Source organism: Sinocyclocheilus rhinocerous, unplaced genomic scaffold, assembly GCF_001515625.1.
Source record: "Sinocyclocheilus rhinocerous isolate Xijiao unplaced genomic scaffold, SAMN03320098_v1.1 scaffold2810, whole genome shotgun sequence".
NCBI classification, from domain to species: Eukaryota; Metazoa; Chordata; class Actinopteri; order Cypriniformes; family Cyprinidae; genus Sinocyclocheilus; species Sinocyclocheilus rhinocerous.
The window spans coordinates 346,371-360,825 of NW_015626406.1; the positions used below are offsets into that span (position 1 = coordinate 346,371).

The 14,455-nt window shown below is 35.6% G+C and overlaps 2 protein-coding genes across 4 annotated transcripts in view; both read right to left on the reverse strand.

The window, feature by feature from the left end:
* Nucleotides 1-2,981, reverse strand: part of LOC107714973 (probable ATP-dependent RNA helicase ddx6) — a 7,338-nt gene extending 4,357 nt beyond the window's left edge. Inside the window, exons 1-6 of the mRNA XM_016520977.1 lie at nt 2,473-2,981; nt 2,277-2,340; nt 2,071-2,175; nt 1,621-1,750; nt 1,053-1,199; nt 460-554 (exon numbers count right to left, since the gene is read on the reverse strand). Coding sequence (XP_016376463.1) covers nt 460-554; nt 1,053-1,199; nt 1,621-1,750; nt 2,071-2,175; nt 2,277-2,340; nt 2,473-2,648 — 717 coding nt within the window. The 5' untranslated portion in view covers nt 2,649-2,981. The remainder of the gene's footprint in view (nt 1-459; nt 555-1,052; nt 1,200-1,620; nt 1,751-2,070; nt 2,176-2,276; nt 2,341-2,472) is intronic.
* A 5,100-nt stretch (nt 2,982-8,081) lies between these two features.
* LOC107715119 (B-cell lymphoma 3 protein homolog) overlaps nt 8,082-14,455 on the reverse strand; it is a 30,669-nt gene continuing 24,295 nt past the window's right edge. For all 3 annotated transcript variants that reach the window (XM_016521195.1, XM_016521200.1, XM_016521190.1), the window contains 6 exons: nt 12,755-12,962; nt 11,241-11,329; nt 10,991-11,068; nt 10,576-10,743; nt 8,770-8,830; nt 8,082-8,682 (listed from right to left, as the gene is read on the reverse strand). In XM_016521195.1, the coding sequence (XP_016376681.1) occupies nt 8,156-8,682; nt 8,770-8,830; nt 10,576-10,743; nt 10,991-11,068; nt 11,241-11,329; nt 12,755-12,962 (1,131 nt within the window). In that variant the 3' untranslated portion in view covers nt 8,082-8,155. The remainder of the gene's footprint in view (nt 8,683-8,769; nt 8,831-10,575; nt 10,744-10,990; nt 11,069-11,240; nt 11,330-12,754; nt 12,963-14,455) is intronic.

The following is a 14,455-nucleotide window of genomic DNA, read 5'->3' on the forward strand; positions in this document are numbered from 1 at the left end:
TTATTTTTTATTATTATTAATTTATACAGTTCTGTTGTGCAGCATCATGTCTGATAAAATTAAATTAAATAAAAAAAATTCAATGTTTTGTTGTAAATTGATTTTCATTTGATTACATTTTAAAAGATTGATTAAATTGTTAAAGTTTTTTTAATTCATTTCACTAGACACCATTTTTTATGATAAATTTGTATTGAATCATAAAACACGGAATCCATAAGAAATCAAATGGAAAACATAATTTAGGGAAAATAAAATGCATTTTTGCATAAAATGCAATATCAAGATATTAAAAAAAATAAAAATTATATATATATATATATATATAGGAGTATATCAAACAAGTAGCCCTTGAGACTATTTTATCCCTTCAGGGAGCCCTCACTCACAAAAAGGTTGGAGACCCCTGATTTAGAAAATATGCTTAATTGGAAATCTTTCTTGCATTATTTTTCTCACCTCATCCATCACAATCATCTGAGCTTTGTCAACCTTGGCCACACCTTTCTTCATCAAGTCAAGGATCCTTCCTGGGGTAGCTATTATAACATGTACTGAAAAGACAAAAAAAAATGTAATGGTTAACAGTAGGAGGAGGACTGTATTCATCAAGTACATTTTATCTTCTAAATTCTTTTAAATTTAATTAAACTGTCAAGATGACTTGCCCTGTATGTTAGATCTTTAACCCATTATAATCAAGTGTGGATAATTATGAAACTCTAAGTAACATCACTTCTCTCTGAGGAACAAGGAAGTGCAATTTAAGAATTTCTTAAATGACTGTGGTCTGGCAAGAGGACAACACTTCAGAAAAACAGTCAGTAGGTGTGACATCCCAACAAAAAAAACTTGTGGAACATCGCCTTTAAGCAAAATTTACTGAAGAATTTACACAAGTGCTTCAACAATATGATTGCCTGTAATTTTAAATGTTACTGTAAAGGTGTTTCTTACTTCAATTTTATTACCCACATTTAGTTTTGAAATAACTACAAGTTTTTTCAAGCTTGGGAAACTCGCAAAGAGGGAAGAGAACTCTCATCAATTACCAGTCTCATCAAGACGCATAATGTCATCCCTCAGGTTAGTGCCACCTGTTGTAGCCATGACCTTGACGCCACCAAGGTGCTTGCTCATGTTGATACTTATCTGGCTCATCTGCAGAGCCAACTCACGAGTTGGTACCAACACTATGGCTAAAATAAAGTTGGGGAGAAAAAAAAAAGTAAAAAATAATCAAATGTATAAAACTAACATTCAAAAACATGGAGTCACCAAGATTTTTTTTTTTTTGCAAAGAAATTAATATTTTGCTCAATTTAATCTGTCCTTGATGAATAAAAGTAACAGTTACAGGCTTTTACATAGTTACAAAATTGTATGATTTCAAATAAACGCTGTTCTTTTTAAACTGTGTTCAAACAATCCTGAACAAAAGTATCACGTTTCCACAAAAATATTAAGAAGCACAACTGTTGTTTGTTCTTGTTCTTGAGCACTAAATCAGCATATTCAAATGATTTCTGAATGATCATGTGATGCTAAAGACTGACGCTAAAGTAATGGCTGCCAAAAATGTAGCTTTTTACTTATTTGCATTTCATATTATATTCCTACCTTGAACATAGTCCTTCTTCATGTCAATCCTTTCCAAGAGGGGGATGAGGTAGGCTCCACTTTTACCTGTGCCATTTTTAGCTCGGGCAAGTATGTCCCTCCCTGACAAGACGATAGGAATACTCTCCTCCTACAGGGACAATGTAGGAAAAAATATAAAAAGATCTCAAGACAGGCTTATTTGACAACCATTCTGAAAGTCATAAGCCAAGCAGACAAAACCAATCAACCACATTGGTTTTTATAAATGTGTATAGTATAATACAGGGTGTCTACAGATATGAACTATATGAATATGAATGTCTACAGAAGTTACATTTAAGACTACAGATATGAATGTCTACAGAAGTTAAATTTAAGACTTAAGACCTTTTTAATACCACCTTATGTGAAATATATAAATGAGTACAGTATATAAAGGTTTGCAACAGTGTATGCAGGTTAGACTACCTGGATAGGGGAAGGCTTCTCCCAGCCCATTTCGAAGATGCCCATCAGCAGTTCCCTCTTAAGGCAGTAATCTTCAAACTCGTTTCCTTTGGTTGCAGTCACGTCCTGTCAAAAAGGAGGATGTTTAAAGTAAAAAACAGAGTAAGTGGAGCAGCAACCAATTTAAAATACCACCATCTAATAAGAAAACAGGTTTTAGAACTTACTGTGGTTTTCGCTCTCATGTCTTTCGGTGGAAGCTGCAAGCACTTCTTCCAGTCATCACCAAACCTAGAAGAAATTGTTCATATTCAACTTTACACAGTTGTATTCATAACAAACAGCTTAAATTACATGATTGATGCAAGGAATCAATGTAAAAAAAACCCAGTCTTCAAAATATTTTAAATCAATAAAGATTACCTGATACCACCACTGCTTTGGGGTATATTGCATCCTTTCTGGGACATCACAGGTGTTTTTCCTGACTGTAATGAGGAAGTAAGCAATCCTGACTGGAGGTTCATGGGCTTGGACTGTCCATTCTGTTTGCTCATTGGCATGACTGAAGTAGGGATCTCTGTTCTCGCCGTAGCCATTGTCAGATTTTTTCCTCAACAGTTTCAAACAAATTAATATATTTTTTTTTTAAGTTCGTTTTTTGCTACTTTTCAGCTATTCGTAAAACTGTTTTACCGTTATGCTCACTGCACTTTTGTGTAAACAGTTTCTGGTACGTACAGACCTCTTAAAAAGAAGAGTGCCTGGCGTATAACAATTGTTTATAATAAGCTCTCCCAAAATAGGAGAAAATTATATTTATATGAATAAATATATCACAAGCCTAGAGCCAACGTACAAAATAACTAGCAAACAGGAACTTGTAAAATTCAAGTCTTGCACAAGGATTTTCAAAAATGCAAGTTAGCAAAAAATCTATTAGTGCTTTTCAAAAGTCACTTTTTACGTTATCCCTGAAAATGTACAAAATATTCATTTTATTTATTTTTTTCTAATTTTTTTTTTAACCGCTGGATTGCAGAAATCCTGTAGTACCCTCTGTATTCCTTTTGGTATCAAAAAAATATAAAGTATTTACATTCAAAAGCACAAGGCTCAGCTAAAGGTTCTTAATGTGCTCTTAAAATTCCCGTATTCTCTTTGTCATGAGGAATTTCAAACTTTGCTCAATGTCACTTGCTCCTCTTTAACCTGCTGAAAAACTCCAAACTGAGGGATTTCAAACTTAAAGTCAATGCAGGATTACGAGTCCAAAATAACGTTAAGAGTCCATAAGTGTTTCCACTCTTGGCTTCACGATGTCGCGTGTTTTCCTCACTTGGTCACAGTTCTTGAACACTTAGTGGAGGAATTTCTGGAACGCCTGCCAAATATTAAAGATATAACAAAATTATTATCATATAAAGCATAACTACTTCTTGCAGGGAGTAAAGGGGTAGTTTCACAGTTTCCCTTTAAATACTTTTGAACAGACGTGTTCAAATTAGATTAAATAGAACAGAACAGAATATATATATATATAGAGAGAGAGAGAGAGAGATAGAGAGAGAGTACCATTATGCCGAAATACTGCTTTGCTTTAAGTCATTAAGGAGACGCTATTATCCAAAGCGACTTAATAAAGAAATAAGGACAATAATGATAATAATTGAATGCTTTCAATACATTCTGCTAGCAAAGCACCCACGTTTAGCCAACAGTTTCTAACACTTATTAAAAGTGTGGAAGCACTTGGAACTCATATGATAAATTGGCTTAATAACACATCTGATTCAAGTCGAAGAGGATTTAAGGTCATTTACTAATTCACTAAAGGTTTAACGATTAGATCCGAAGCGAAAAGTGTGCGTGAGCGTCATGAGTTGTTTGCCGAGCTAACGTTAACTGAGCTAGACGACAAGCACCACAAAGGTGGTTTACCGACAAAAGTTTTCTCCTTTCAGATTCAACGCGCGAATTCAGGCAGGCAATCCCAACATTAAAGAACAACACAACGCAGCACATTTTTCTGGGGACATGGTGAACTGTGTTTCCTGAGGAGTGGGATACAGGTGAACTACGTTTGAAAGTATTAAAAAGCATGCTAGCGCAACCTGCCAGCGGTTACATTGTTAAGACAGGTTAGTTTAGCTAGATGCTAACGAGAGCGCAAGAGAGACTAGCTAATGCACGTTGGGAAAGATAACTGCCTAATTCAATTACAATTATGTCCAAGTTCGTTACCTCCGAATTTTGAAGGATTTGATTCCTCGAGTATTTGATTAATTCATCGAACGTTTCTTGAGAAATTCTTTGTTGCTGTGGCTTTTGTCTCTTCCGCCTAGAGATTTAATATGGCCGTGCGCTGAATCGATCTCGGAGGACATACGCTCGAATCGAAATCGACCAATCAAGTGACAGAGTTTGAATATGGTGGGCGGTACCATTATCAAACCCGCCTCCGTACTTCTATGTACGCACTTTTAGACCTGAGGACGTTTAGAAACACTTTCTACACATCATAGAAGATTAAGAATATTTATTTCATAATAGATGGCTTGTTTCTTTTCATACACCACAAGTTTAATATTTATAGTGCTGTCACAAGATTAATCGCGATTAATCGCATCCAAAATAAAAGTTTTTGTTTACATAATACATGTGTGTGTACTGTGTATATTTATTATGTATATATAAAAGCACACATACAGCATATATTTTGAAAATATTTACATGTATTTACATGTATATATTTATATTCATATAATTTATATTATATATAAATATATATTATATAAACAAAACATATTTTTCTTAAATATATATATGCATGTGTTTGTATTTATATTTACATAATAAATATACACAGTACACACACATATATTATGTGAACAAAAACTTTTATTTTGGATGTAATTAATCGCGATTAATCGTTTGACAGCACTAAATATTTCAATGACATGGGATTTTTTTTTAGTTGTGAAATATTTAGTCATGTTAGAAAAAAGAAAAAAAACATTATTGATATAAATAATTTTCACAACAGATATATTGAAATGGTTTGTGTTTTGATCATTAAAGTTTAAAATATGAAATATTTGAAATATAATGGAATATATTTTAAGACAAAAGAAAATTCTGGACAAAAGGTAGGCTAAATAAATCTATACATAAAAAGCATTTGAAAAGTAGTGAAAAACGATGAAGGCATGGAAAAAGTTTCAAAGACAGTTTTAATGTGACCAAAAAGAAAAATTGATTATTTTTGTGCTTCACATTGAAGAAAGTCATATTATGTATTATACAAATGAAATGCACACATATTAGGGGTGGGGGGAAATCAATACAGCATAGTATCGCGATATTTTCTGTGGCAATACTGTATCGATACACGGACGCCAAGTATCGATCTTTTATTATACTATTTGGTAGAATAACAAAATCAATTTCTTTACAGTCCATTAGATGATGGTGTTGAGTTTTTTTTCTAAAATCCTTTAATGCACGGCAAGCCGTGGATTATCCCGTTTATTCCATGGTAATTTGTCAGTATTGACAATTTAAAGCTGTTTATGATGTTAGCAGCGCAATATTTAACCGGAAGGGTAAAAATGACAGCTATTTTCATCAGTTTACGGCTCGTTAGCTCTAGCTTTCTGCCCGCTTCAAATCAGATAGAGATGAAACAGAGCGTAAGACCACATTTATTTGAATGAATTATAGCATTTATTTGAATGAATTATCGATCGAGAGAGAGATGACAGTTGTGTGTGTGAATTACCTGCGTCTGTGCGTCTCTCTCTACAAACTATGAAGCTGTTTAGTTACTTCGATTTTACCTCGTTGCTGAGGAAGATAATGAAGAGATCTAGTATCTATGTTATTTTATTAATAAAAGTCGCGGGGCAGCACCGACAATACGTTTCTGTGTGTGCGCAGTGCGATCTGCAATCTCCGACCTCTCTCCCTCTCACTGTGTTTATGTGCGAGTGGTGTGTGGGTGTGTGTGCATCAATTAAAGCAGCGCATTAATATAGAACGGTGATTAAACTGGCTTGGAAGTACATGGAATGAATGAAAGTAAACTACTAAGAGCACAGCAGTGCATATTATACCTGTTGTAGCACATTGTTTACTTTAAGAGTAAGTTCTGAAAATTAAAAAAATAATAATAATTATTAAGTTAAGGTGTTCCTGTGGCTCAGTGGTAGAGCATTGCATTAGCAGCACAAAAGGTCGTGGGTTCGATTCCCAGGGAACACACATACTGGTAAAAAAACAAAACAAAATGTATAGCCTGAATGCACAGTAAGTAAGCGTCTGCTAAATGCATAAATATTAATTAATTATAAATTAAAAGTATCTGTAATGTTTAATTTACATGTAACACCTAATTTAAATGTAACATTTTTATTTTAATGTAAGACTATGTTTTATTTAAAAAAAATCTGTTTAGTTAAAACAGATGTTGCCGAAGTTTTCATTTGGGGACATAATTTGAAGTTGGAAAAAGGTAATAAATAGAAATATATTGCAGAATATCGCAATATATTTAAAATCGCAATAATATTGTATCGTGACACACGTATCGTGATAATATCGTATCATGGGCCTCTGGTGATTCCCACCCCTAACACATATATATAAAAATATGCATTTTTTATTCATAGTAAATTAGACTACTCCTATGCTGCACTTATTTACACATTCATATGTAAAGCAAAGTTCATACATTCACATAACTGTCAGCAACATCACCTTTAAGTACCATTATGGCAAATTCACATCAAATTCCATGTGGTTATACGTTTAATCACAGTTTCTCAAAATTTGATGGCAATGGTTTTAATCCTACAGTTTGTTTTTTTCCCACATCTGCCTTCTACAAGATAATCCATTTTAAGCCACTAAACAGTGAGTCAAGACTCAAAATTTGTCAAAAAAACTTCATCAGACAGTGATTTCAAACTGCCATTCAAAGACTTGCACTCAAATAAAAGTGGCACAGTCACAATTTTGGGATTTTGTGTACATGGTATTTTTGACAATAGCAGTGCGTTCATTAGATGAACCTATCATGACCTCTATAGGCACTGTACTTGGTTGAAATCAGCTGTCATATGTGTATCCTAATAACACCCCTTTGAGAGCCTCAAAATGTGAACTACAGTTTTTAACAATTACATTTTTTTTTAAACATGAATGCAATTAAATGTTTTTTTTTGTGTGTGTGTCGTACGAATTTGAATAACTAAAATCTGGAAAGTCTGAACATGGGAAAACCAAAATGATGTCAATAAACACCGACAACATGCAATTTCAATGGTAAACAAAAGAAAATCACAAATGAAAACAGGAAAAAAAAAAGATAATTCTGCTGTCTTGCTATTGAAGTATAAATATCACAGTCCTTTATAATACAAGACAAAATCACCAATCATTCCAAATATATAGCAAAACACTTGGTAACACAAATATACATGTTACTGATTTGGAAAAACTTCATAACATCAGATTCAAACATTTGAAAAATTCTTAGATACATATAAATGCTATAAATCAGTCAGTATGTTGTCCAAACACAAATAATATTCAAACAACGCCACTTAAAGGAATAATTCACTCAAAATCATAATTTATTAACCCGCATGCAATTCCATCTTACAATGGTCACCAAAACTGTCTGGTTACCATCATTCTTCAAAATATGTTCCGCAGAAGAAAGAAACTCATACAGGTTTGGAACAACATGAGGTTGAATAAATGATAAAATAATTTTAATTATCCCTTTAAAGGGATAATTCACCCACTAAACCTGTATGCTGCTGAACACAAAAGAAGATATTTTGAAGAATTTTGCTTACCAAATAGTTGCAGTTAGCCATAGAATTTCATAGTATATTTTTTCCAAACCATGGACGTCACTGTCTACCAGCGACTGTTTGGTTACCAAAATTCATCAAAATATCTTCTCTTGTCAACTAAAAATAATCAAAACTCATACAGGTTTGGAACAACATGAGGGTGAATAAATAATGACAGAATTTTCAATTTTTTGGTGATCTATACCTTTAAGACGTCCAGCTGCTTAAACATCTATCTAATATCAACTCACACCTCTTTCTTCACTGTTTACACTCACAGTAGATATGTCTGATTGGTCACTGCTGCGACTGGACGGCCGTGATTGGCTAACAGCCCCCTGTGAAGGAGAGCCATATGTGACCGGCACGGGGAAACTGGGAAGCAAGATGATCTGTGCATCTGAGTAATATGGAGATGTTTGAATACCAGTGGGATAGTAAAGAGGGTAATCTGCGATTAGCATCCTTCTCTGGATATGAGAGACAGTGGGCTTACCCAGTGGGTCGTACCCAGACGGTAACAGATATGATGGGAAATGATGGAGTGCCATTCCGTAGCCTGCCCTGTTGTCCACTGCTACATTATGGTGTGTCAGTGGCAATGTTTGCAGTGTTTTTTCATTGCTGTTCATCGGTGACTGATGTTCTGAAATGCTGTCCGCTGACTGACTTCGCGGTAAAACTGGAGTCACAGGAGAAAGTGACGCACTGCGCTGAAAAGTGGGAGTCATTCGGGGAGAATGGTTGGAACTGCCAGGGGACAGAGAGCCTAAACAGGAGAGCAAAAACGGAGTTAAAACTTTAAACAAGGTGTTTAGAAATAAATTCACTCTAGTAATTTTAGAGGGATGCCTACCGTTACTGCTAGTTTTCACAGTGCAGCTGCGAGTGCCTCTCCCACGCAGCACATCAGATACCTTAAAACAAGACCACATACAGTATATTCTTGTTTAGATGAGTTACAGAAGTTATGGTGATACACATGGATGGATTATGAGGCTAATGGGGGTTTTACGAGCTGAGAGGCCTGGAGTGGACTGACACAGGAAATAAGGCTTTTATAATGTAACATACTGACAGAAGAATAGACCTTGAATGTTTGATGATGTGGAGATTCTATAAATGATATTTATCCCAGATACTCTATAAAAACAAAGCTATTATAATATACAAAGTAAAGCAAAAATTCTAAAGTTAAAGCATTTTAGGTATAATTTCATATAGAATTTTGTTATTATGTTAAATAAAGTTAAAATGCAGAGATTTTAAAGGGATAGCTCACCCATAAATGAAAATTCTGTCATTAATTACTCACCCTCATGTCGTTTCAAAGCTGTTAGACCTTTGTTCATCTTTGGAACACAAATTAAAATATATTTTTGATGAAATATGAGAGCTTCCTGACCCTGCATTGATAGCAAGGGGACTACCAAGTTCAAGGTCCAGAAAGGCAGCAAGGACATCATTAAATTAGTCCATGTGACATCAATGATTCAACTGTAATTTTATGAAGCTACGAGAATACTTTTTGTGCTCAAAGAAGACATAAATGATGACTTATTCAGTTTATTCTTTCACAAGAGTACCACGATGCATGCGTGTGCATTCCTCTGCTTGAAAACAAGCCGCAGCGCATGCGGGTTCTACATCAGAACGCCAGCTCCTGCCAGCAGGATCACACGCATGCGGTGTGGTACTCTCGTGAATGGCGGAAGAGAAGAATTGTTGAATAAAGTCATTATTTTTGTTTTATTTGCTGTCTATGCAGGGTCAGAAAGCTCTCGGATTTGTGTTCTAAAGATGAACGAAGGTCTTACAGGTTTGGAATGACATGAGGGTGAGTAATTAATGACAGAATTTTCATTTTTGGGTGATCTATCAATTTTAAACCCAAATGTGGAATGTAATGTTGCAATGATTTTTTTTAAATTTCTTACAAGAAAGGGTCTCCACGTGGCTTCATACAACTATAATCGATCTTTGGTGACATGTGCAACTGGTAATTAAAGGGGTCCTATTATGCTTTTTCACTTTTTCAACTTTAGTTAGTCTGTAATGTTGCTGTTTGAGCATAAAAAGATCTGCAAAGTTACAAAGCTCAAAGTCCACTTCAAAAGGAGATATTTTATTGAACAGAAATCACTTTTCAAAAACTACAACGAACGACTCGTTTGGACTACAACGCACATTTTCCGGGATTTGTGATATCACAAAGATCGACGAATGGGACCAGACCTGGTTGAGCTGCACTAGAGGAGCCGTTCATGCCAGACTGGGGAGAGAGGTGTTGTAATAATGTAAAATATGTGAAAAATAATGTTTTTCGAACAACCTAGTATGAGAGCCTGTTCTAGTACACCCCCAAAACAAAATAAAGACTTTGTAAAAGAGCATAATAGGACCCCTTTAATATGCAATAAAACTGAGCAATGAAAGTTCTGTGAATCACCACTTGTAGGCAGTGTCTGCATATTATCCATACTCTGCTGAATCTATTGACTATTATAATGAAAGACTAAAACAACCTTCTGTATTTTTGTCAAAATGATGCTGATGAACAGAAAAAAAACACTTTATATTGTAAATAAATGCATCACTAGGCAAGACTTATTAATATACGGTATGTTACCAAATACACTAATGCCATCCTTTCAGTTCTTACCTTTTTGTTTTTTGCAACCATGATGCCAGTGTCATTGTGGTTGTTTTTCAGACTACTGTCAGCTCCATTTTTCAGCAAGACCCTGACAATCTCTATATGACCTCTGCCACAGGCGCTGTGTAACGCTGTGTTCCCACTGTAAGACTGAGTGTTCACATCGCACCCACTCTGAAGGAGACAGCACACAGAAAAAGACACTATGAACATTAATAACTGCCCATAACTCACAGACAAAAACTGAGTAATAGATTTCAGGTTTATTTGTTCATCCTTGTCCTTACCAACAGAGAAGTACAAGATAAAAATGAAAGGAACAGATTGTGACAAAAGTGATGACTCATTGGTACTGACGTGTGAAGTGTGAAACAACTCAACAGAAAAAAACATACACAAATATATATACATGCACACACACCTCGATCAGAAAGATAACCATGTCAGTGAAGTTGTTTTCTACAGCATGAACCAGTGGACTTCGACCACTCTTATTATCCTGTGATAAAAGAGTAAAAAGAGACACAATAAACAAATAGTGTGTGCGGTAAACCCTAGCGATCATAATACATAACTCACTTCAGAGGAAAGGAATAACTCATGCATGAGTAAAATATAGCATCACATCGGACAACATAACAGGTAGTGGAAATGATTACAAACTCACTGACCCCAGCGTTGATTTCAGATCCGTTCTTCAATAAGATTTTTGCCAACTTTTTATCTCCATTCTGCACAGCCAGGTGAAGGGGCGTCAGACCTTAAATAAGACATTAAAGGGTTAGTTCACCCAAAAATGAAAATTAGCCTGTGATGTACTCACCCTCGATGCACGGCTCTGAGATATGCTAGTCTCGCGAGTTTGTTTACAGGAGCAAAGGAAGCAAAGTTTCCTTACTTTAGCAAAGGAAAACCAGTCTCCTCTTGGCTTATATCGAAATCCTCTGACATTTTTCTTTACAAATCCTCGTTTTGTGCTTCTAATTCGTGACCGGCGTTTTGTTTTGTTCTCTCTCCGCGCTCATCACTAATCACGCAACGCTGACATCCTACATCATCCGCCGGAACGCCTTCCGCATATGACAGAATACCGGAAGTGAGAGAAAAGTGTTTATTACATTTGAAATATGGATATTTTTCTTACAAAAACGCATGGATTTGCTACAGGAGGCCTTTATTCACCCCCCATATCCCCCCCACCCCCGATCCGAGTGAGGCACGTTTTATTATGGATGCGCGCACTTGATTTCACGTCTTCTGGACTGTTGACAAAAAGCACCCGCTTATCCCCATTGTAAGGCTTGGAGGGGCCAGGACAATTTTTAATATAATTCCGATTAGATTCGTCTGAAAGAAGAAAGTCATATACACCCAGGATGCTTTGAGGGTGAGTAAAACACAGGCTAATTTTCATTTTTGGGTGAACTAACCCTTTAAAATCTTCATCCTGTATTCTGAATGACCCGCTGAAACAAGTTTGGGCATGTTTCAATACACAAAAACACTAATACACCTCCTCACTGTGTTTCTAGGGACTTTTTGAATAGTGACAGCAACAGGAAATCTCTCATGTTACATTTCTTATGCATGAATGAAGCCAATACTAACTGTAAGGACTGTTTAGAAATACACTGACCTAAAAATAAAAACTAAAATATAATAGAAAATAAAACTGTTTAGTTCAGCATTATTAATAAACATTTTCCTTTAGTAGTACAGAAGAGGTTTTCTGAGTACTATACTGTTACACAAGAGGGAATTATTGTGTAAGAATACACAAATAAAGCTAGATGGCGATATACTTCCCTCCTTACTGACGAACAAAAATATTCCAAAACATAATCACACATTCATGCAGGAAAATCCATGACCAGCAGCTCTTTTTCTGTCTACTGCCCCTCAGTGGAACAAAGCGCACAGCAAAAAAAAAAAAGTTCTGCCAATAGTCATGTATAATTTTCAGAAGTGTTGCATAATGACACAGACAATAGGAACGATAATTTTACGGCTATGTATTTGTTTGTATTGCTGTACTAAACAGGACCATAGTCAAGAGAGGTTTAGTGTCAGCACATCCATCTGCAAGCCAACAGATGAATGAAATGACATTTTTCTGAGACAAATTATTCTACAAAACTTGACACAAAAATGCATACACTAATGTCGATCCAGGTCCAGCACTTACCTTCATAGTTCCTGATCTCCAGATGGGGCGAAGGGTTTTGGGGGTAGTGTCTGAGGATGACAGAAAGGCAGTCCACCTCTCTGTGCTCGCAGCACAAGTGCAGAGCCGTCTGTCCATTACGGTCCAAAGCTCCAGGGTCAGCCCCTGCATCCAGCAGAGCTTTCACCAAAATAGGCTGATGGGTAATTACAGCCAAGTGCAATGGTGTCTGAGAGAGAGAGAGAGAGAGAGAGAGAGAGCGAGAGAGAGAGAGAGAGATTAAGATAAAGACAGTTTACTGATTCAGTCAATCAAATCCACAGTATATTTAAGGCCCAATTATATCTAGACCGCTTACTCAAAACTGTCAACATTTAAGCAGTGTATCTCAAAAATCTACCACTCTGATGTCTGATAAGCTGTTCAGGTGTATTTGTCACATCCTGGTGTGGATTCCTATAACTGTAGCTGCTAACCTGGAACTTGTCTAACAGGTTAAAGGTCAGTTCCATAGATCTGATAATAATGAAATAAACAGGGCTAACACCCCAAACAACCCTGCGGTGACTTATCCAACACACGCAAACAAACATGTACAACCAAGGGAGTAACCATGACTTGAACACTGGTGCATTAAATATTAAACGAATTAAATATTTTAAAGGGATTTAAGAAAATAACAAGAATTTATTGTAAAGTAATCCATTTGAACTATCTGCAAATAATATTGTGGTTTAAAATATGCACAGATTCACTTTTCATCATGAGACTGAATGATATGCTAAAAACATATTTGTTAATGTTCCTTGTTTTGTCATATTTAATTATGAAGTCCATGAATCACATAAATGACTGTCTATATTTTCAATTTAAAACTGAAATTTGACAAAAAATGTTACTTTGCATCACTAGATATTACTGTTGGCCTTTTAACATTTCTTTCACAAAACTATTGCGACTATCATTACCATGTCTGTTGTGGTTATGGCTATGTGTACTATAAACTGGTTAAAGCAGAGTTATGAATTCATCGAAAAATATCAATTATTATATAATTTATTTAAATTCAACATATCATTTAGATACGTTAACTGACATAACCATAACAAGCCAAAGTTTGCGTATCTGCTTTGTGAGGGAACAGTTGGTTCATCTTGGTCAAAACGATCATGGACGAGTTTATTTTTGTTTCTTCATCTGAGGTAAAATCTTGGATTGAAAGAACTAGTGCTGTTGACAACAGTTAAATAATAAAGTGAAAGAGATAAACCACCAAGCCTAACCGACAAGAAGTGAGTCAAGATGACAACACACAGTACTAGTTTCTTCAAAGCTCTTTCATTTACCTCAGGCAAACAAAGTAAAAATAAAGTACTATATTAGTCACAGCACCTCAAAAGGTACATTTTCAATCTTGCATTCAGACGTACACTAAAATCACATTGGATATTAGCATTTTTGCTAATATAGGAAGACAAAAAGCAGGCAAAAGCACGCACATCGATCTCAACTGGGTGCTCGACTAAGAAACAAGTGGAATAATTTTTTTAATGTAAAGTCGGCAACACCAAAGCTCCAAAAGTATCAAAAATGTATTTAAAAAAAACGTCGCATAGCGTGTGTGACGTTCCGAGCACGCAGGCTCTTCATCAGACTGGTCTTCATTCAGGACTGATGAAGAGCCTGCGTGCTCGAAACGTCACACACGCTATGCGACGTTTT